The sequence below is a fragment of the Syngnathus typhle genome, linkage group LG7 (assembly GCF_033458585.1).
Source record: "Syngnathus typhle isolate RoL2023-S1 ecotype Sweden linkage group LG7, RoL_Styp_1.0, whole genome shotgun sequence".
Lineage (NCBI taxonomy): Eukaryota > Metazoa > Chordata > Actinopteri > Syngnathiformes > Syngnathidae > Syngnathus > Syngnathus typhle.
This window is the reverse complement of record NC_083744.1, coordinates 18762506-18784291: the sequence shown is the minus strand read 5'-3', so window position 1 is coordinate 18784291 and position 21786 is coordinate 18762506. Positions and strand designations below refer to the sequence as shown.

Below are 21786 nucleotides of genomic sequence, written 5' to 3'. Positions count from 1 at the left end.
CCGCGCACAGCAAATAAATACATTCGATTTGCTCTTAATTTGGAAATGGTAGCAGTTTCATAACACATTGAAACTTTTAATAAAGTATCGGTTTGATTTTTATTTGGAAAATAAAAATAAAGTGCCTTTTTATGCATTACAAAACAAGAATAAAAACAACAGTGAATTATGATACAAAAAAATACAATGAGGGAACAATGAAAGGTACAATGAACCCTTGTGTACTGTACTCTTGTTTACATGCGTACAACAGAAGAGCTTTGCATTGAACTAAACTGATTTAGTATCTTGTTTAGTCCCAATGATCGTCACACACACATCTGGGTGTGGTGAAATTTGTCCTTTGCATTTAACCCATCCCCGTGTGATTGTGAGTGACGCGAGATAGTGCATAGCCTCCAGGGCAAAGAGTGTTAATGGCTGGCTGGCAGGCAGGCCTGACGAATAAAATGAAAGGAAACATCTGGGAGTGTTTGAAGAGCTCTCCTCAAAGTCCTGAAGGGGAGCGTGTGTGATCTTTTCATCCGTGAGCTCGGGTTGGAGCAGGAACCCGCGTCACCCGTTCTGCGGACTTCCGCACCGCTGAGGTTCTGAGCAAACGCACTCGATGTCTGAAGGTACGCTCCGAACGCACTAAAGAAATGCTCACAGACGGCGGGACGCCGTGCAAAACGTGGGTGCTGCTCATGTCCGCTGTTCAAACCGCCGCATCGCTGACGTTCCCGAGCAGCGTCCGCAGGAGCGCCTTTACACCACCGAGTCTTTGATGTCGGATCCCAGTCTGACTCGAGGCCGCGGGCCGTCGTCCGAATGCTGCGTGGGCGGCATTCCGCCCGACTCGGAGAACCCGGCCTCCGGCGACGAGCGCTCCCGCGGCGGTGAGCCGCGGCTGTCGTGAAGCGTCCGGTAGCCCCTGTGGTTGGCCGGCGCCGGGACGGCCGCCGCGTCGCTGTTGAGGGGCAGGTTCTCGGCGGGCTTTTTGTGTCGCGTGCCGGGGCGCTCGCCCTCCTTCAGCACAGACTTCACGCCGCGCCCGGCGTTTCTGTAGATGACAAAGAGCGCCAAGACCAGCAGGGAGAAGGCCAGGAGGGCGCACACCACAACCAGCTCGTTCCAGTAGGTCTTGGCGTCGATCTGCGGGGAGCCGTCGTGACCGGGCGGGACGACATCGCCGTCCCTCGAGGCGGCCGGGGTGCGGGTCCAGCCGGTCCGGGCACCGGCGTCCTCGCGCTGGGCCTGGCCGCGCACGCAGTAGTTGGCCAGCAGCTGCCAGAAGCCTTCCTCTACCGACCAGCACTCGTAGGTCTCTTGGCCGTCAGGCTGAGCCGCCGCCACCACCGCCAGCCCCCCCTCCGAGCCGAGGTAGCGCGAGTGAGCCGAAGTCTCGCTGAACACCCACGACCTCCGGGCCAGCTTGGACCGCAGCTCGCAAGGCAGCACTTGGAAAGTGTTGGGGGGGATGACAACCGCCTGGCAAGAAGACGTGTCTATGGAGGGAGGGAGGGAGGGAATGATCCAAATATGCAAGATGCGGACCGGGGCTTTCCAAACGTTCTCCGTCGAAGGCCGCGTGCCGACCAATAGAGAGCCGCGTTTGTTTTTTCACTTCATCAAGGCCTTCCGTCAAAGGTGTTAACTAAGGCAAATTGTTGTTTGTTTGTGGTGTTTTTTTAAAGAAACCAATTGGGGGGGAAAAAAAGTGCCAGACATTTTCCAAAAGGTTTGGCACTTTGTTGTTTCAAAGTGGAATCGACTTGAACGGTGCCACACGGCAAATCAGATGGTTTGGTGGCGGGCACTCTTTTGCTTACGTGGGCCGGCCGCCGTCTCGTCGCAAAGTGCCGAAGCGTCCGCGTTGTCCACATCCTGCAGCAGCACGCTGAAGGACAATAAAGGCAACACAAAGGCAACTCTGCTGTTACGCTGCTGCTGCTGCTTCTTCAAAGTCATCTTGGCCAAGAGAAGAGTGCGTACTCTCTCGGCGCAGCCTGTGTGACACGGACGCAGCGCCTGCCGTTCCAGGCACAGTACGGGTCCCTGGAGAGGATGCACTCGCCGCAGCTCAGGTAATTAGTGCAGTTGGCTAGCGGGACCTCCACCAGTTCGGAGAAAGTGGAAACGTAGAGAAAACCCTGGGAAGGAAAGGTGACCCGATGATTACGCTGTGGGATACATTCATCATCCATAGACCAAGGCACTTTGCTTTGTCGTGGATGATGCCGAGGTCAAAGCTCAAACAACTACGGGGTTGTGGGGGAAATGGCCATTTTTTTTTTTCCTCAAATGGCATTTAAAACGGACCCATTTCGTCGGCACGCTAAAGAGCCCATCAGACCGCACGCTGCGTGGAATGAGCTCTTTGGGCCGTCATCCCTCGCGCCTCGGCCGGGATGCGTCGGTCGGGCTCGCTTCTTCATTTTACCTTTTCCGCGTCCAGTTGCATGTGCCGCACAGGCTGCGAGCGGCGGAAGAGCAGCACCTCCTCGATGACGTGCATCTTGTTTTTCACACTCACGGCTTTATGGAGTCTCCCGTCGTCTAGAGACCAGACAGCCTTGTTGAAAATCCGAGCGGACAACGGCGACCGCTGCCGCCTTTGTCTACCTGTGCCGATGAAGAGCACTCGGTAGTAGGCCTCACGGGCCGCCGCCGCCGCCGCCGCCGCCACTTGATGGACAGCGATCCGTGTGTAGCGAGCGTGGCGCTTGAGCAGCAGAGGCTGGCTGCGCAGCACGCTGTCCATCAGGAAGTGGTCTTTGACAAAATTCAGCACCTTGTCCGGCATGTGCAGCGAGGACAGGACACCTTGTTTGCGGGCCGCGTCGGTGATACACTGCCAGGGGCAAAAAGATGGCGGTTGGAGCTTTCGCCGTAACCGTCTGCCTTTGGAGATAGTCGTGACCGTTTCGCATCGACCCACGTCACATCGACAAAGAAAAGACAGCAAATGCCAATTTGTTCCTTTGCCGCGACAGGACGCCGGATGCCTTTTGCAACGAGGCCATCGTCTCACAGATCGTAGCGCTGTAGATGCTAATTAGCGTTAGCCTTAAGCTAGCGGACCAAAACAAACGACTGGCAGGAAGCAGCCAGAAGCCTCCTTTTTTTCAAAATGTCTTCATTATTTGCCGCTCATCGTCGAGCGAGCGCTGTCTCGAGCCAACGGATGGCTGCTACCTCCAAACAAGGTGACAATTTTGTTTGATTATTTTGTCATTATTTCTACATAATGACTTGTCTTGAAGTTGGTTCGCTCAAACTTGCGAGACAAGAAGGCCGGTGCAGAATCAACGCCGTACACAGAGCAGACTGACTCACCGCTCCAGGCCGGGGTTCCGGGACGGGATGGTTGTAGGTGGACCACTGCTGGGTTTCTCGGTTCACCTCGCGGAATCGGCCGCTGAAGGCTTTTTCCACTTGCTCCATAGTGAAGGAACACACGGCGGAGGTTCCCGAGGCGCCATTGTACCTGCACAAAGAAGCACCGTCGCTTGATAAGGAACCAAAGCGATTTGCCCCGTTTGTTTTTCCATCAATGGCTTTGCGACGAACCAATTTTTCCCCAATCGGGATTCTGTCTCCGCAAGCTCTGCCCTATTTCTTTCTCATTGGTTGTTCACGCAACATAAGAGCACAATAATGAACACGTTGCAATCTGGTCTGGAAAGAATCTCCCAAATTTGCCTTCAAAACGGTGCATCGCTGCATGAGTGTCTGTTCTGTTCCTTTTCTTTTTTCTTTTTCTACATTCAATTCCATTTGATTACTATTGTACGGTCTTAAGTGGTTGCAACGCTTTTGCTCCGGCTCAGAAATTGTTTTGCTCCGGCTCAGAAATTGTTTTGCTCAATACAGTTGTGCCTCGAAATAAGAGTTCAAGGCCATTCACAACACTGGCATCTAAAATCCTCCCTCTTTCCCCTGAGACGTGAATGGAAATGCCCTTTATCCGTTCTAGCCTTCCCAGCAAAAAATTAAATAAGTGTTTTTGAATGAGGAGACGTCACACTTAATAAAACCCCAGTGATGAGATAGCGTCATGGACGTTTTGCTTGTTTCGATTCAGCACTGCCGCTCGCTTTGGCCGCTGCCCATTTTGCGTTGAAAGGAGGCCACCAGGTTGTTTTGAACTGTAACGTCTGAGACAGATTAGCGCGCTGACCACTGCGAGGTGAAGACTCCGTAAAAGACGGTGCTCTTCCACTCCTGCGGGCTGGGCGTCAGCACAAACACATCCCGGACGATGTTGAAGGGGAAGCCGTCGTCGGGCAGCGAGCAAGACAGTTGCGCCTTGAGAAAGGTGGTCCACTTCTTCTGCAGGACCCTCTCTCCTCCCAGGTCCCCCTGTGAGCAAAGCAAGCACGCGCGCGCCCGTCACCATTTGGCCTCGGTCGTGCGCGCCGACGCTTTGGCCGATAGAGTGCGCAAGCGGGCCGCAATGACGACAGCCAGCCAGATCAAGTATGGCGCAAGCAGCTTGAGGAGCTAAGAAAAAAGACAGAGGTTGGAACACAACTCTCTTTGGATTACGACGACGCTCGGAGGATGGCGAAGCGAGCCGACAATAACCTTTGCTCTTGCTATCTGCTCAATAGAGACAATAGAGAGCGTGTGCGCACAAGCTGGCAGCTTCTCTTTCTGATGTTGGCTGCCTTGGCCACTTGGTGGTGCGCACATGCAGCGTTCTTCAGTGCGTCAACTCCTCTTTAGTCGGTATCAGTGTGCTGTGTAAGATTAGTACCACAGGGAACGCAACAATTTCACCTAATTGGCCAGAATACGTTTGATCGACAACAAATCGTGTACGTATCTTTGCTCAACTGTCTGTGTCGTGACAGGCGGAGCAATTAAATGCTCGTCCACTAGATGGCAGACGGTACATAGTATTTAACCTGTGTGGTCACGCATTTGGTGGTTTGCCAGGAGATCCCGCCCTAAGTCAAATACTATGTGCTAAAGGTTTGGAAACAAAATCGAAAACACGGGAGAAGCTCGGAGGTGGGATGCTTCAGCGCAGTCGGACCGGGGTCGCGTCGGTCGTCAAGTTGACATTCTAACCAGCATGTACGTTCGCTACGTCCTGTATGGGCTGAGCACCTGTAATTGTCCCGAGCACACCTTGTCCTGTCCTGTCCTGTCCTGTCCCGTCCCGTCCTTCTCGTGTGGGGCCCAAAAGCAAAAAAATCTCCTTTTGAGAGTTTGCGCCTTCAAGCGCGACTCACCTTGCACACGCGGGCGATGCGCGACACCACGGTGTTGTCAAAGAAATCAAACTCCTTTCCTGCCTCGCTGAAGAAGAAGTAAATCTTATCGCCGTCGCCCATCGGGCCGCCCTCGGGCAGGGTCTCTCGGATGTAGGCGGAGCCCACGAAAGCCGGATCTGAAAATCAAGGCCGTGGAGTGAGAGTTTGCCTGTATTTGGCCACTCCCGTCCATCCGTCCACCCATCCACCCGTCCACCCGTCCACCCATCCATCCATCCACCCATCCATCCATCCACCCACCCACCCATCCATCCATCCATCCATCCATCCATCCATCCATCCATCCATCCATCCATCCATCTATGCGTTTTTACGCTCTGGCCTTGCATTGCACCTTGAAGCCAGTTGAGGGAGTTTTCCGTCTTGAGAGAGCTTCCTTGGCCGAGACTCCTGGAAATGACGGGCTCGTTTCCCTGGAAATTACTGACGGTGCCGGCATACAGCTCTCCGTCTGCGACGAAAGCAAACGGCACCTGTGTCGCGTCTCGGCGGGAGCTCGCGACGAATCTAAAACTTGCCGGTCTTACCGGCCATGATGGCGGTGGACCGGTAGTCGGGGTTGAAAGGACAGCGGCCGCGCCCGTCCTCTGTGACAATCTCGCCGGAGTGACTTCTGACCAGGGAGAAGTTGGCAGTGTTCTAGAAAACACAGGGAGGGACACGCGTGACAAGGCTGCGTCAAAGTGGAGTTGCTCCTTATTGATCCAGTTTCTCCGTTGGTGATCTGCCCCATCACCGCGCGGCCGGTCTCAGCGCCTCCATTTTGACTTTAAAACATTTCCAGTTCAGCTTGGAGCATCGTTCGTCCATCGACATTTATTTGGGTCAATTTCATGTGAAATAATATATTAGCCAAGTTGCTCTTGAAAACCTTGCGTGCAACTAACTGTTGCAACAAGGAGAGCGAGACTTTGTTCACTCTGACTGTTTGTTCATTACGGAGTGCGACGACAACAAAGGTACGTAGTACGTATTTAAAGATGGGTCTTTTTCCAAAACAATCCACTTTGACGGAAAAAGAAGTGGCGCTGCACTTACGACGTAAGCGCAGATGGGGCTGAAGGCGAACGTTCCGCACACGTACAGATGAGTGCCGTTCACTCGCAGTAAGATCTTGATGTAGTTGAAGCAATCCGTCTGGGAGAGAAGATGACTTCAGCTAACACAAACAAGCAATATGTCTCCGGTGTACAAAAAGGAGCAACAATTAGCAGACACGCTAAGGCGGTGAGCGGAATTAGCCGACGCGCTAATACGGTCACAGCATCAAGCGACCGCCGACGCACTTTGTGTAACGTCGCCGCGTCATGGGCGGGCACCAAGTGATGGCATCATCCACCTTCATCTGTGACAATATAAGCAAAAGCTCAGTTGGTTTCATTTTTTTCAGGCTGACATTTTGGCGAGTTACCTTGTGCCACTAAGGGCTAATGACGCCAGGGTTTGCGTCAGCAGTGAAAGCAGCGCTCCCAGCTTAACGAGGACAACAGTCTTACAAGGCGCAGTGCAGACGGTGCCGGCCCAAGCACAACACCGGCTTCAAGCGGACCGCGGTCAAATGCAAAGTCGGAAGCCGACGTGACGTGACGTCACGCCACGCCACGTCTTGCAGACTTGAGCTCAAATGTTTGGATTCAGCCACTCACCAGCAAGTCTTTTCCTTTGAAACTGCACTCGCCTCGTTTCTTGTCCGGAGTTGTCCACGAGAGCTGGAAAAACAGGACACCGATGAGAATCAACGAGACGGCATTATGAATGCATCTCAAGGGGCACGGGAAGACGTGGAAACACGTGAGAGACCACGCTTATAAACTGGAAGCAATATACAGATTGTCCATCCGTCCCTTTTCCAAGCAGCTGATTTTCTTAAAAGAAAACATTGCGAAAAAGAAGCGTCTGCCGGGCTACTGGGTCACCGTGCCGCTTGTAAAGTTGCATCTCGGGAAATTAGAACAGCATGGAAATCTTCAGTTACATCAAAATGTGAGATTCAATCTATCTTGTATATACTGCAAATCGAGGTTTCTCAAACATTTACACCAGGGGTCCCCAAACGTTTTCCTGTGAGGGCCACATAACTTTTTCCTTCTCTGATGGGGGGGCCGGTGTCAGTTTGTAACAGAAAAAGTGTGACGATCGTAGGGGAGCTTAACATTTTTATTGTTTCCCAGAAAGCCACACACAACCAAATAACGGTTATTTAATAACCCTTTCCAGGTTCTTTACAGAAGAAAAGGCAGGAAACAAATAACACTATTAATGAAATAAGTAACAACTAAATAACCCTCTCTGAGTTCTGCACAGAAAAAACAGGAAATAAATAATAACTAAATTACTCTCTCTGGGTTCTTCATAGAAAAAAAAAGCCATGGAACATTAACTTTCTGTTGTGCCATGCACAATCTTAAAAGTTCAGCTCAGTTGTCAGAGCAGAATCTCTGACACATATGAGCAGTCTCTTAACGTTCTTGTGTTCCTTCCTTATAATCCTTTTGTAGGTTCCAGTAGGCTTGTAGACACCGCTGTCTTTTTTGTTAGAGTTTGCTAGTACGTCATAGTCTGGAGTAAAATTTGTTGTGGCAATTCTTAGGCGAGATCCGAGGTGTTGATCCGTTTACCTCGATCTGTGACGGGTTGATGTTGACGTTCATGTGGCTGAACGTCACGTCGCGTACGTCGAGCCAAATCGGCCACTCTCTTTTAAACGCTCGGCACTGTGTCCACCTTGCTTTTCCTTGGGCGACCCATTTTAATGGAAGGATTCCAGGGGAAGGTTTGTGGGTGGCTTCAGCGCAAAACTGCATCTGAAAGCTCAGCGCGCCAATTACAAGAATGCTGTTGTCACAGCCCACGCTCTAAATTCGGGACTGATACAAATAGCGCGCGAGTGCGCCATGTCCGTACTACTGAGTACTGCACGCACTTGTGAGTGTGCACCGAGCTTTCTGACACGGCTTCCGGTAGTAAATGCGCAGGCGAGCGCTTCCCCATCAACTGGGGAAACGCAGTCATCGCAGGCAAAATGACCCAAAAAAAGTTTAATAATACAATTTGTTCAGGGTTGGCGGGCCGGATTAAACGGTCCCGTGGGCCGTATCCGGCCCGCGGGCCGTAGTTTGGTGACCACTGATTTACACGGAACGCCAGCTAACAAAATGACCCCCTTACAGCTCTTTGCGGCTTGAGCGCGCCGACGTCCGACAGGTCGAGCGCAAAGAGAGTCTCGCGGGCGCCCACAAACAGCGCGTTGTCCTCCTTGCTGAGCAGCAGTGACGTGAAGTTGAAGACTCCGCCCACAGAGAAACTCCTGCATCGTCTCTCCTCTGCATCTGCGGAGGAGCGACAGTTGGTGAAGGGACCCCGATCCGGAGACGCGCGTCGCCCTCTGGGAGAAAGTCCGCTCGAGCAAGTTCTGGCGGCCAAAGACGTGGTGTGAGCTTGAGCGCATGCTGGCGGGACGTTTCGGCCATGCGTCGGGCTTTAGTCCGAGCGCATTAGCGCCTCCCGACTCCGGCCGGGGCTTCAATCATTGATTCCTCTTTAAAAGCTTATGTGATTTGGAGCTTTGCTCTTTTTTTTTTTAATGTCTCTCTCTCTCTTTTGCTCTCCCCCTCCCCTCCTCTATAACAACACGTCAATTCAGTTGCGCTGTTGAAAAGTGCTAAGGGCGATGACAACAACAGAGGGCCACACATTGAAGAGAAGGGCTGTAAGGAACTCAACTAGGAACTAAAGTGCTGTAGGTGGACATCAGTGGCTTGTTTACACGCCACCGATGAATCGTGGAGAATTTCCCAAACGGGACACGGGATGCTGCTGCTGACAAGCCCAATTGCTCAATTGGACAACAACGCGGAGGTGACAACGGTCCCTCTGTGCTAGCCGCGTGGCCGCTTGAACACGTGGCCCTGGAAAGCGGAAAACGAGCTCTGCTCTTTTGCAGGCAGCCAGCGATCGCCGCACTCCCAAAGCCGACACGGGGCAGCCGCTGCTGATTCGCGCCGCTCCGAGGCGTGCGAGAAGCTCCACTTACTGTAGGAGAAGGTGAGTCGAGGGGTGACGTCGTGCTCGGTGGCGGCGGCGGCCGAGCGCAGAGCGACGGCGAGTAGCAGAGCGCAGAGCGGGAGGCGGGCCATGTCTCCCGAGGACAGGCGGCCGAGGGCCACCGTTTCACCGATTGGCCCGATGCATCAAGAGTCCGGAGCCCGTGGTTCTCTTTCTCCCCGGCGGATCCGGGCGCCTGGAAAGAACAGGAGCTCTATGCGCTTTGGGGTGTTGGCAGGTGATGCTGCTCGGGAGGGACGGCCCGCGGCTCAGCCTCCGCTCCGTCGAGGCTCCCATCTGCGCACAAACAAACAAAGCCACAATTTGGAGCACATTCTCTGGCCAACCAAAATGAGGAAGTCACATTGTTCTTATCGGGGCTTTTTTCCACATACTCACAAGACAACAGAGCGCTGACTGACATTCTTTTGCGTGCAGATTCCTGAGAAGCAAGTCAAAAGACCGAGTTGGCCGGTTTTCGGACTTGAAGCGCGGAGAACCGCTTCAATATCACAGAGCTAATGCTTCTTTCCTTCGAGCGCATCAGCCAGGAGAAGAGCCCGAGACGAGACGCCGCGGAGAGTCGCGGCCAACCCGAGCGAGAGAACAAGGCTTCTTCTGATGCCGTCGCTATCTATATGGCGCTCGCAGATCCTCAATCCTCCCTCCCTTTGACTGGTCGGTCGCACAGGCCCGACAGTGTGCCAGGCCACGGATGACGCGACGGGCCGTTTCTGATCCCGACCGACCTCCGGCCTCCGTGGCTGTGAAAGTGAAAGCAAACATCCCCAACGAGTGCAGCGGCTCTGCTTCGCCGAGGCGCCGATAGCTGTCGTTTTGCAGCCGTCGCTCGTGAACCGCGACAAGCCGCGTGGTGAGCAAGAGGAAAGCAAGCCACGTCCGAGTTGGCCGAGCGGGGCAATTCGTGGACGGCAGCTGCCGCTATTGCGTGCGCGTCGGACCTCCCGACCTATTTTTAGCACACGGACGCACGGTGAGCATTGAAAATAGCAGAGATGAAAGCGGCGGCTGGAGAAGAAGAATCCGAGCAAGGAGCGCGTCCGTCGCCGGCCGGCCCCCACGCGCAACACCTGCGATCCCGTCTGCCGTCGGTGGAAAAGGGAGCGAGCGGTTTGGCTCACTTTTCTCCTGCTACCTGCGCTGCCTTGATTTCACCTTTGGAGTTGCCCTCCAATGGCAGGCCAAGAATTTTTTTTAAAAAAAGTCAATTTCTTCATAGAAATGTCAAGTTTGCATTTGTGTTCAGAGCAGACGGAACATACGCGCGCATGCTCGTTCGCTTGCTCCCGGCCGGCGCAATTTCAAGCCGATCCTTAAAGCTGGCTAGCGGTAATTAACGGCTCCTTGATGAAGCAAGCACACGGCAGTAATGAGGAGCGCATGCTTTTAATTGACTCAAATTTGGAACTACGTTTGGAAGCCAGGGTCTGGATTTAACTCCATGAAGCTTGCTACTCCGCGGGGAAACCCCACACACGGGCGGAGGTCGGAAGGATGACATCCTTTGGAATTCGAAGCGGAGCCGCAAAGGCAAACGGCGAAGTTTTGGCACGCAGGCAGAAGGAGCTTGCTGATGAAAAGTCAAGTCGACTGTTTTTGGCCACAAGCAGCGGGGGTTACAAAAGCGCAAGGTCAAAAACACTCTCAACTGCAACAGTGTTGATCATTTGAAATCAGTGGAAGGGCAGAATTTTCCTACCGAAAGTACACCAGAGAATGTGTGGGTGTGGGAGTGAGTGAGTGAGTGAGTGAGTGGGTGGGTGTGTACGTGCGTGCGTGCGTGCGGGGATTAGTTCAGTCGTACCTTTTATTTGGTCCGGGTCCCAATTTTGGCCAAAAGGCTTTGTTGTAGTCAAAGTTGTTGTCAGGTGAAGGCCCAACCTCGGATTAGAAACTCTTCAGCCGCAGCAGCCACGAAGCAACTAAATAGGCACCATCCCGTGTGTGAAAAGGGATCCATCCATTCATCGGAACCAGACAATGACCTCGTTCGTGCCTAGCGGCTGTTTAACGAAAAATAAGAAGGGGGACTCCCCAATGCTTCGGAGGAGTCATCGCTCAATAAAGAGAGCGAACAACGGCATCGATGAAGTTGAAGCCGAAAACGCGGCTACGTACGGCACTAGGTTTTGTCAAGCGTACCAAAGCCGAGGCAGCGCATTCTCTTCGCCGACCCGGAAAGAAAAGGACAGACAGCTTTCCGGAGGCGCGTAGCAGAGCTCGGTCGGACTTTGGAACTGCACGGCTGCCACAATTCCATTGCCGTGGCTTCTGGGCGGGCATTGTGGATGCTCCACGGGACTTTTGGAAGGACAGGCATTTTATTTTCGCGTGCGGCACGCGTCTATTTGTGGAAGCAAACGGCCCACGGAGACCTCGCGAGTGCCGCCGGCCGAGTCGGGTGTCGACGCAGGCACTCGCAAATAGACATTTATTCTTAAACACGCAGCAAGTGGGACAGGTGCGGGGGGGGGGGGCGGGCTTGGGTCACGCAAACACGCCCTTGGAGCACTGCGGTGCTTCTCTCGTGACTCGCGTGCAAACAAAGCGGTGCGAGGAATGCGCTGGGGTCAGAGAAGAAGAGCAACTTGCGCTCGGTTACTTGCGCGTGCACGGCCCTTTCCCACGGACAAACGCGGAAGCTCCCACGCAGGAACGGGACTCCCTGGAGGCCCGCGTTTAACCTTTGGGCCGCTCGGCCGTACACGTTCAGACTTTTAGGGCTCGTTCTTTCCGTTAGCCCGACGGCGGTGTACGCCAAAGCGAGAGACGCGCTTCAAAAGCGGCAGACGACTTCTTTTGCCCTTTCAAAAGCAAACAGAAGCCAGGGCCGGAAGCTAACGCTAGCTGCTGGTGCAACTCGGGAGTGACTGATGGCAATTCGGCTCCCTTGGAAGGAATTTTCTCCTGCCATTTCTGCCAAAGGCAAACTAGTGTACGTCGAGGCACCACTGTGCAACATGACGCGCCAACGAGCTGCGGTACATTCCTAAGACGGACGCAGCTGAGAAATGCCTTCTTTTGCCAAATAAACCACGGCTCTCGGTGTTTCGCGCTAGATCCGACGACGCGCTCCGAGCGAGCGGGCGGGAAAACGAGCTGCTCGGCGAGACGTCAAAAATGAATGGATTCATCGACAACCGCAACAACTACAACTGACCACTTTTAACTTGCAACGACTACAACTGGACAACTTGCCGGTCAGACTCCACAGTCATTTGTCTTCAATGTTTGGTGCAAAGCGCCTGATTAGCTTTTGACAACATTTGCAGCAAGCATCCGCTGCTATCCGCAATGACCCTGGCGGCTGACCAAATTCTAACATGAAAAGGCCCAATGCTTGTCAGATGCGGCAGAAATAATCAAGTCCAAAGCATCCAATTAGATTGCCAGAGGATCAAGTCACAAGACAGCTGCTTCATGTCAGCTGACTCGCACCCACTTTCAGCAAATAATCAAAAAGTTGATAGTGAGTGCTCCTTGGATCGTTTGCACAACAGGGAAGCAGAGCGCTCACATACTCACTCGAGTCAACGATTGACGAAGACGAGCCGCTGCACGCTCTCGCACATCCGTGGCCGCCCGCCACGCGCGCGCGCGCGCGCGCAAGGGAAAATCCTCAGCCGAGCCGCGGCACGCTTTCGCACATCCGTGGAAAGTTCTTAGCCTTGCCTTCCTCCTCGCTCTTCTCCTCCCTGACGCCAATCTCCGGGCGCCCGCCGCTTGACTGCCATGCCAGGCTGCTGCTTCCGCAAAGCCGCGCCCACAGAGCCGAGGCCACGCCTCCACCGGGAGCAACTAGTGTACGGCTCGTTCTCAAACGGTGGCACATTCCCAAATGCAAGTAGCTGTTGTCCTAAAAGTTATATCAAACGACAAAGACCAGCCGGAGAGAAAAGGAGGCCAAGTTCAATCATTTTGTCATCATTTACCTGTACAACTAATCGAGAGAGAAAAAAATAATATATATATATATATATATATATATATATATATATATATATATAATTATTCCATTCCCAGGAGGTGAAGTAAGAAGAAACAACTGAGATGAGGCAGCGAAAGCGGCACGCCCCGATGAAATATTAACTTGGCATCTGATAAGAGGGACGACAATGTGGGCGGCGCCGCGAGTGGGCGGAGCGAAAGCCGGAGCGAGCCCAAGTGGACGTCACGCGTTCGAGAGCGTCCCGAGAAGCGCACGCGAGCCCGGTCTTTTGTTTTTGTTCAGCAAAGAAGGAATCTTCTGGCCGAGTCTTGGACAATGATGTCATTTGTTGCTGTGTGCTTAAAATAGTCAAATGAAGACAGTACACCTGCACACCAGAGCCGTATGAGATCACACACTTCATCTCCTACCGTGGAAACCACAACGCGCACACACGCGCGCACCGGGGACGCCAACGCTGTGGCAGCCGACGGCGCGGCCAGCAACAGCCTACGGCGGCTGGCTATCAGTAGCGGTGTCACTCACGCACGCAAAGTCGCCGTCCTCGCCCCGTTTGCACGCAGAGTCAGGACGGGGAGATCTCGGTCGAGAGCCCCAGAAGCTCTTGCGCTGTCATCCCCAGGAAAAGCCCGACGGAGGCTGCCGAAGGAAGGAGGCTGCCGAAGGAAGGAGGCTGCCGAAGGAAGGAGGCTGCCGAAGGAAGGAGGCTGCCGAAGGAAGGAGGCTATACCGAAGGAAGGAGGCTGCCGAAGGAAGGAGGCTGCCGAAGGAAGGAGGCTGCCGAAGGGGGTTGCCGCCGAAGGAGGCTGCCAAAAGAGGCTGCCAAAGCGGCTCGCACATGCGTCCAGAGCATATTGAAAAAGGGAGGGGAGGAAATATATAAATAAATAAAAAGGCAAAGGGGAAAAAAAAAACCCCAGGGAGTTGCAGCCAGAGCGAGCATTACGTCATAGGCGGCAGCAGCAGCGGCGGCGGCGGCGGCAGCTGCACCACCACCACCAGCAGCAGCTCCAAATTCAATAAAAGTGAAATGCCCTCGGGGCATCAATTCCATCACCTCAGAGCTTTGCCACGGATTGACAACGGCGAGCAGGAATGTCGCTGCGTGAGCGGTGCTAGCGAAGCGCGCAGATAACGGGCCTAGCAAAATTCGACGCGTCTCCCAAGTTGGCGGTTGCGGAAGAACGGGCCCAGATGATCCTGAATTAGGACCATGACGACCTCTCCTATTGTTGAACATTACAAACTGTCTGCTAAACTTTCATCCTGCGTCTTTGGTAGGATTTACTGCCAATCGGGACTCGGAATGAGCGACAGGTTGAGCTGAATGGAAAAAAATGCGGGGGGGGGGGGGGGGGGGGGGGTCGTAGGCTGCTGCTTTTGTACAAGACTGACGGTGGCCGGGCACACTCGCGACGCAGATCAGTGGGCCCACGCGGCCAATAGCATCTCTAACATATGCGTGCGCGTCGCCGCTAACTCAAAGAGCCCTTCTCTGCGCAGGTGCGAGATGAAATGAGCGCGCTGAAAAGCGGATAGTGTGCGCCACTTGGCAGCGCACAAGTCCGCTCGCTCAAAGCGATTTCTTTGTGTGTCTTGGCATGTGAAGAAATTGACAATAAACCTGACTTTGACTTTGACCTCGCGCTGGCTGAACGCGTGCCTTGCCTCGCCTCGCCGACATAAAGGTGCACCGTGGAGCCGATTTAGCACCGAACAACTTCGGATGTTTTTCAGAATGTTTCCAAAGAAACAACGTTTGCAAAAACGGATTGACTGCCGACGTTGGGGGCAATTCCAGTTCAATCCATTTCAAACATCAGCTCACGTTGTCGCAATATGCTTGGAGCATGATGTAGCATCCCCATCTACTGGCTAAAACACGTAAGCACACTTTCAAAACGAAAAAGCGGCCAACTGAGGCCGGCCGACATGTTGCCAGTCCACTTTGGGTGAGTTGCGTTTGCTTGAGGATAAAGACTGCATGCATCTCAATAAACGTCAGCATTTGTCAAAACCAATCCAATTTAGAATATTATCTGATTATGCAAATAAATCAGTCCTCGATTTGGAGAACTTGAATACACAGCCTGAGCTCGGGCACGTCAGGGGAGGGGGAGGCGGGGGGGCTGCGGCACAGCCGGTCGTATTAAAAAAAGCATTACAAGTAGTCTTTAGTAATTGTGATGTGACCCAAAAAAGATGCACAAGTCACGCTTGACAGTTAACAATAACGTTTTAAACGTCCATCTTGTGGCGTGAACAACTAACTCAGTGGTTCTTAACCCCTAGGGGTGTGAGAATGCTTCCTAGGGGGTGTGAGGATACCCTGGGGGAAATTTACAATTTTTCGGGGATGATGGTCAGGTAACCGAAAAAAGTGAAACATTCTGGAAATCAAGAAGTCATTGTGTTAATTGGCATTAGGGATCATACTAATTAAGCCTTATAGCTGTAAAGTAAACCAATTATCATTATAATCATTATTTAGGGTTAGGGTGCGAGAACTGGTTGGTGAATTGAATAGGCATGCGAACAAGGAAAAAGGTTAAGAACCACTTCACTAACAATAAGACCTTTCGATCGATGACAAAAGCTTCCAAAAGAATGAAGTTGCCAACTAAGTATGTATCTGGACACGGAGCTGCAAAATGTGCAAAAGCTTCCAAAAGAATGAAGTCACCAACTAAGGAGCTGCAAAATGTGCAAACTATAGCTGTCAAACACATTTGGCGACGCAACCAAGAAAAACTACGGGTTCCCCCAGCATGATTCATTTGAGTTGATTATGTGAACCAAGCGTATACTTTGTACATTTCAAATGCATAGCGATAAGACGTATAATAACCGGCACCACCTCGCCGCCGCATACCAACTGTAAATGTAAGAACTTGTTTCCAGTACGTGTTCGCCCAGATCTACTCATTTAAAAACTTTTGTATTCGCATGTTTTTCCCTCACGCAATTGAAATGATACGGCTGGCTGGGTGGCTGGCTCGCTCGCTCGCTCGCTCACTCACCTGAGCAAAACGTTGCTCCCTCCTAGGGGCTCCACAACGCTTGGCCGCTTGGCCAGTTATGCCACGTCGGCAATAAGTCTTGAATACGTCCGCACAGAACGCAACCGGTGAACGCCGCCGCGGGACGAAAAATGGTGTCATCGTGGCTTGTGCCCGTCGTTCGAGAGCGACATTGGCGTTGGAGTGGCACTGGCCACTGGCCACTGGCCAGGACGAGGCGAGGCGAGGCGAGCTCTTCTTCACGCGTCCGGCATCGGGGGTGATGGAGGCGCTGCTGCCACCCAGCTGTCAACGCCGGCATTACAGCTGCTTTCAACAGGAGACGTTTGTTCGTTTTCAAACTTGAATCGAGGGTGACTGCGGCCCACTTTGTGCAACCTTTTCCCCTCACACGTTGACATTTCATGTCAAGCTGCAGGTAGGAATGAAAGGCCCCTCACACGTCCTTTTCTTGGAGCGTTGTTTGTTTAGCGCCAAAAATCAAAGACCTTTGGGGTCTTTGCGACGTCGGAGTCTCCGAGCCCAACACGCTGCGCTGCCGCGGAGAAGGTCAGACCTGACCGAGGTCAGCCTTCCGCTCCGGCGGACTGGCTTCCTGCTCAGCGCCGAGGGCGGCCGGCCCGCGTTCAAATACGAGCGCCGAGCCCGTAATCCGACCGCGCCTTTTCTGTTTCTCGCACGTGTACGCTAAGCGACGATACATGGAAATGGAGGAGGTGCTCATGGAGGGCGAGAATCCGTCACCCAACGACCAGACGACGGCGGCCGCTCGGTCTCCCGATATCTTGACGGGAATCGTTCCGGCGCCTCTACGATAGCAAGAGACGACAGCGGCCCGCGCTTTGGGCTTCGGCGTATCTCCCGGCCACGCAATTGCGTGGCATCCAAATTGGAAACGATTCCAAACGTACAATTGACAGGGAAACCGATAAAGCCCCCTCCCCCCATTCTTTCTAAAAGTAAGAAGCAGAAAAGGCAGCATGATGGAATGGCAGGCTTGAAGGGGAGAGAAAGGTGAAAGACAGATGAAAGTGAAGAGAGATAAAAGTGAGCGAGTGAGGAGGGTGCGGGATAAAGCAGGAGGAAGGGAGGCACAGATGAAAGCAAAATGAGAAAGATAAGAACAGAGCGAGGGAGACGGAGAGGCAAACGGAGGAAGAGATAGATAGTGTACGCAGCCCAGAGAGAGGTAACCATGGAAACAAGGGGAAGGTACAAAAGGAAGGAGAGAGAGAGAGAGACAGAGAGACAAAGGTTGGTTTGATTTGAAAAAGAAGGAAAGTTGGAGGAAAGGAAAAAGTCATTCCGGCTGAGATTACTTGGCAGCGCACAACGGCAAAAGGAGGGACGCCGCCGACGCCTCGAAATGTCGACGGCCTGCGCCTTCAGTAAATCTGCCCTTGTGCCACAGACGGACGTGCCGCCAAACGGGTGTCGAACGAGTTAACTTTGACGTAGCGCAGAAAGGTGGCGCTGCGACACTTTTTCGCCCTTTGTGATATTTTGGGCGGGGCTAATGCGAGTCGCCCCTCCCCCACGCCTCCAGATACGAGCGACCCTACTTGCGTCTAAAGACGAAAGTCGTGGGAGAGGAGCCGCCGCTCTATGACGAGTGGAAAGTTGGCGTGTGATCACGTGACATGCGGGATCCCTCAAGGGTCAATCCTCAGACCCCTGCCGTTGGCTCAATGAAGGCCAATGTCAACTGGAAATGGGTCGTTTAAAAAGACAGACAGAGGGCTTTTTCACTCTCTTGTGACTATCCCTTCCTTCCTTCCTTCCTTCCTTCCTTCCTTCCTTCCTTCCTTCCTTCCTTCCTTCCTTCCTTCCTTCCTTCCTTCCTTCCTTCCTTCCTTCCTTCCTTCCTTCCTTCCTTCCTTCCTTCCTTCCTTCCTTCCTTCCTTCTTTCCTTCCTTCCTTCCTTCCTTCCTTCCTTCCTTCCTTCCTTCCTTCCTTCCTTCCTTCCTTCCTTCTCTGTTTTGGTCTTTTTCACTCTCTTGTGACTATCCCTCCCTTCTTCCTTCCTTGTCTGTTTTGCTCTTTGGTCCTCTCGCTCAGTGGCTCACCCTGCTTCTTTTTTTGCTCTTGATCTCTCTCTCCATCTATTTCTCCGCTTCCTTCCATTGCTCTGGCCCCCCTCCCAGTCGTTCCTTTTATATCCTCCTTGCTGAATGCTCTTCTCCTCTCCTCCCTCCACTCTGTCTTTCCTCCTTTATATTCAGTGATTTTTTTTCATTCCCTCCCTTCCAAGCTCTCCTCCATGCTCTTCTTTCTCCAGTGTTGTCTCCAAGCAGAGCTATTTGATTGTATTGTGTCTTCCCATTTGGGGCCTCACAAATAATAGAGGGAGGCTTGTCTCTTATTTATGATGATTTCTTTGGGGTCCTTTCAGTGTCCTTTCTGCAGGAGTGTGATTGAAGAACAGTTGATTTGAGCTTCTTGTTTATTTCCAAGCCAAAGTGCTGGCGCACCGGCACACCTCTTCTGCATCTGCCTCACGGTTTTGCCACGGGGTGGCTTTGTGCCGTGCCTTTTCCGAGATGGCCAAAAGGCCACGGCACGCGCTGCGAGAGGGGGCCGCGCCGCTTTGGCCGAGCCGACCCGCTTTGACGACGCGCCGTGTGCGCTCCGATGGGCGAGCCGAGCCGAGCCACCGGCTCAATCGCTGCAAATTCAAACTCCCCCTCACCTTCTTTCTCGCTGTGTGCGAGCATAAGAAAACACTCACCTGAGCTCTGTAGCCATAACGACGCGAAACGCGAGCGTGCGTGCGTGCACACCGCTACCAGGGCGCCCGAGCGACAGTGAAAAGGAAGGGATGTCATTGAGCTCGGAGCCCAAATCATCCGCAAAGCAGAGTTTGACAGCATGTGTACGGATTTGGCACATTTTCTGCTCTGTGACGGCTCAAAAGTCAGACGAGAGAAGCACAAGGTTGCTCGGCTTTTCCACCTTTATCAACAGGAGAACATGCGTTGCCCAAAACACCATTTTTGGATGAAAACAAGACCCCCACTCTCTGGAACTCTCTCCCCCTGACCATCCGTAATGTTGACTCCCTGCACTTCTTTAAACAAGACCCACCTCTTCAACTCTGCATATAACCCCCTAACTCTTCGTGTGTGTGTGCGTGTGCGTGTGTGTGAATTTTCTATGTAAAGCGGATTTGAGTATTTAGAAAAGCGCTATATAAAACCGATCTATCATTATTATTATTATGATTATTATTATTAAAGAGGCCCTTGAACGGCCGACCAACTCATGTCACAGCCTAGACGCTGGATCCAAAGAACATCTTTTGAGGACATCTTCCCTATTTTTGTGCCCATGGGGATGTTGATGAACTCTTCTTTCCTTTTTCAAGCGACAAGTGGGTGGGTCGCACCGCTGGAAGAATTCTGGGCTGGAACGCAGCCAAGTGCATTTGTTCTCACCCAAACTTTTGTTGTCTGTTTCTTTTTGCTTTTCCCCAATGGAGAACCAGCCAGCTCGCTCGCCCGCCCGCCCGCCCGCTCGTGGTTGTTTTACGGACGTGTCCCTTGTTGTTTCTTCCATGCGCTTTCTTTGTCTTTCCGCCTCTTATCTCTTTGTTTCTTCCCTGGCTCTCCTTCTATTTTCTCTCCCTCGACTTCCTGCTCTCTAGCACCCCCCCTCTGCGCACTCGACCCCCCCCCCCACCACCACCACCACCACCACCACCACATCCACTCCTTGCCTTCCCTCCCTTGCGCTCAGTCCCTATCTCTCCCACTCGCTCACTCGCTCGCTCGCTCACTCCCCTTTCTTTTTCTCTTTTTCATTCTCGCGGCCACCGATGATTGATCAAGGTTTTCTAGGCTGGCCTTTTCCTGTTATTTGGTGTGGAATGTTTATGCACAGCGCCAAGTGGCCACGGCGCGCCGAGCAGCCACACACGTACACGCACGCGCGCACGCACACACGTGTTCACACACCTGTGCACACACGTCATTGCAGGTGTTTATTAGTAGGGAGGACTTGTACTAATTCTGAGGATGGGGCTGAGCCCGTGAGGCCACTCGCTCACTATCTGAACGCCAGTGCCCCCCCAAAGGTACGACAGGCCGCCTGCAAGAAAATGTGAAAGTTCAATAGTTAATGTCTTTCCTTTTCCTTGACTCTTGTGGTCTCTCTCCTTTTCCTCCTCCCCCCTGGTCTCCACCGCCTCTCCCTCTCAGTCATTCTGCAGCCCTCCACTCCTTGATGGGCTCGTCTGTTTTTCTTTTTTATTTTCACACCTCACCATCCCCCTTTTTTATTCTTCTTTCAGGGCATTGTCTCGCAAGGCTCCCTCTCCCTTCTTCCCACCTCCAGGTTCTTTTCTCCTTTCTTCCTCTTTGACATGACCACCACCACCAGCAGCAGCAGCAGCAGCAGCACCACCCAGTCTGTCCTTTCCTTTCATACTTCTGCTTTTTTTTTGCTGCATTCCCCCCTTCCCTCCCCCACCAGGCTCTTTTTCCTCTCTAGCCTTTTTCTTTCTGTCTTTCATGCACCCCCTCGTCACTCCTCCTCCCTCTATTTCTTCCTCCTCCACTCAGCGCCCCCCTCCCCCTGCCGCTTCTGCTTCTTTCTTCCTTATCCCCCCTCACCTCCCTCCCTCCCTCCCTCCCTCCCGTCCGTCCTAACTGCTTTTCGCTCCTTTCTTTCTTCTTGTCTTTTGTCACTCTTACATCGGATTGTTTTTCCCACTTTGGACTGTCTCCATGGTTAATTAGTTATTCGAATTAAATGTTGAAATGTGACAAACTGCATGTGGCGAAAAGTTCAAATGTCAGCTGTCCGTCTGTTTCGATAGTGACGAACGCACGTCCGTCCACCCAGAGAAGTCGCTCAATCTGCTCTGCGGGGGGAATGACAAAGTGCCTGTGTTGCGCTTGCATTGCACGTGCACACTCGTTTTCGCAAAGGTACTTCAGAATGGCGTGCACAAACGAGAGAGAATGTGCAGAGTACGGCGATGACTTGAGACGGGTTTTTCGACATACGAGGCGTCCTTAGACCGTTTTTTGTTTGTTGCGATTTTTCTGGGAGCGCAGACTTGAGATAAGCGCGCTGTTTGGTGGCCACCAACTCAATTTAATTTACTCCACAACAGGCAACAGTTGGGCAGATGTTGAAGAAGTGAGCCAAAAATAGCCTCTGAGTTGTTTACAGTCACCTTAAACAAAACAAAGAGCATTAAACTGTGTATTTTCAGAACCACTTTTTGGAATGGCGCTTTAGCTCGATGCTAACAAAAAAAAGGACTAAAGATGCTAACAGTTAGCATCGCTAGTAATGTATTTGTGAACACAAACAACAGACAGAGCAACACATTTAAAGTTGTTATTCCCAATGAAAGAATAATTGGCGAGTCACTTACCGTCGTCGTCGTCGACGATTTCTTTTCTTCCGTTGCTTCCCAGTGGCACGAGGGGCCACATCACAAGAAGCCTGGCATTCTCAGTGGACCCCGCCGCTAGTCGCA

General features: G+C 52.6%; 1 protein-coding gene across 8 annotated transcripts; it reads right to left on the bottom strand.

Annotated features, from left to right (window-relative positions):
* Positions 1 to 74: 74 nt before the first annotated feature.
* On the bottom strand, positions 75 to 16542 carry LOC133156584 (semaphorin-4B-like). 8 transcript variants are annotated; one of them, XM_061282412.1, is made up of 17 exons: positions 16299 to 16542; positions 11134 to 11251; positions 9708 to 9750; positions 9298 to 9605; positions 8433 to 8593; positions 6911 to 6973; positions 6303 to 6401; positions 5792 to 5903; positions 5599 to 5715; positions 5223 to 5380; positions 4163 to 4344; positions 3319 to 3469; positions 2605 to 2833; positions 2423 to 2538; positions 1975 to 2132; positions 1812 to 1879; positions 75 to 1487 (listed from the first exon to the last, which is right to left on the bottom strand). In XM_061282412.1, exons 4-17 carry the CDS (start codon positions 9398 to 9400, stop codon positions 748 to 750), a joined length of 2457 nt encoding a protein of 818 aa, XP_061138396.1. In that variant the 5' UTR covers positions 9401 to 9605; positions 9708 to 9750; positions 11134 to 11251; positions 16299 to 16542; the 3' UTR covers positions 75 to 747. The 8 variants fall into 8 exon arrangements, with proteins under 8 accessions (XP_061138396.1, XP_061138392.1, XP_061138391.1 ...); XM_061282408.1 differs by lacking the exon at positions 9708 to 9750 and having other exon boundaries at positions 11134 to 11332; XM_061282407.1 differs by lacking the exon at positions 9708 to 9750.
* Positions 16543 to 21786: the final 5244 nt, after the last annotated feature.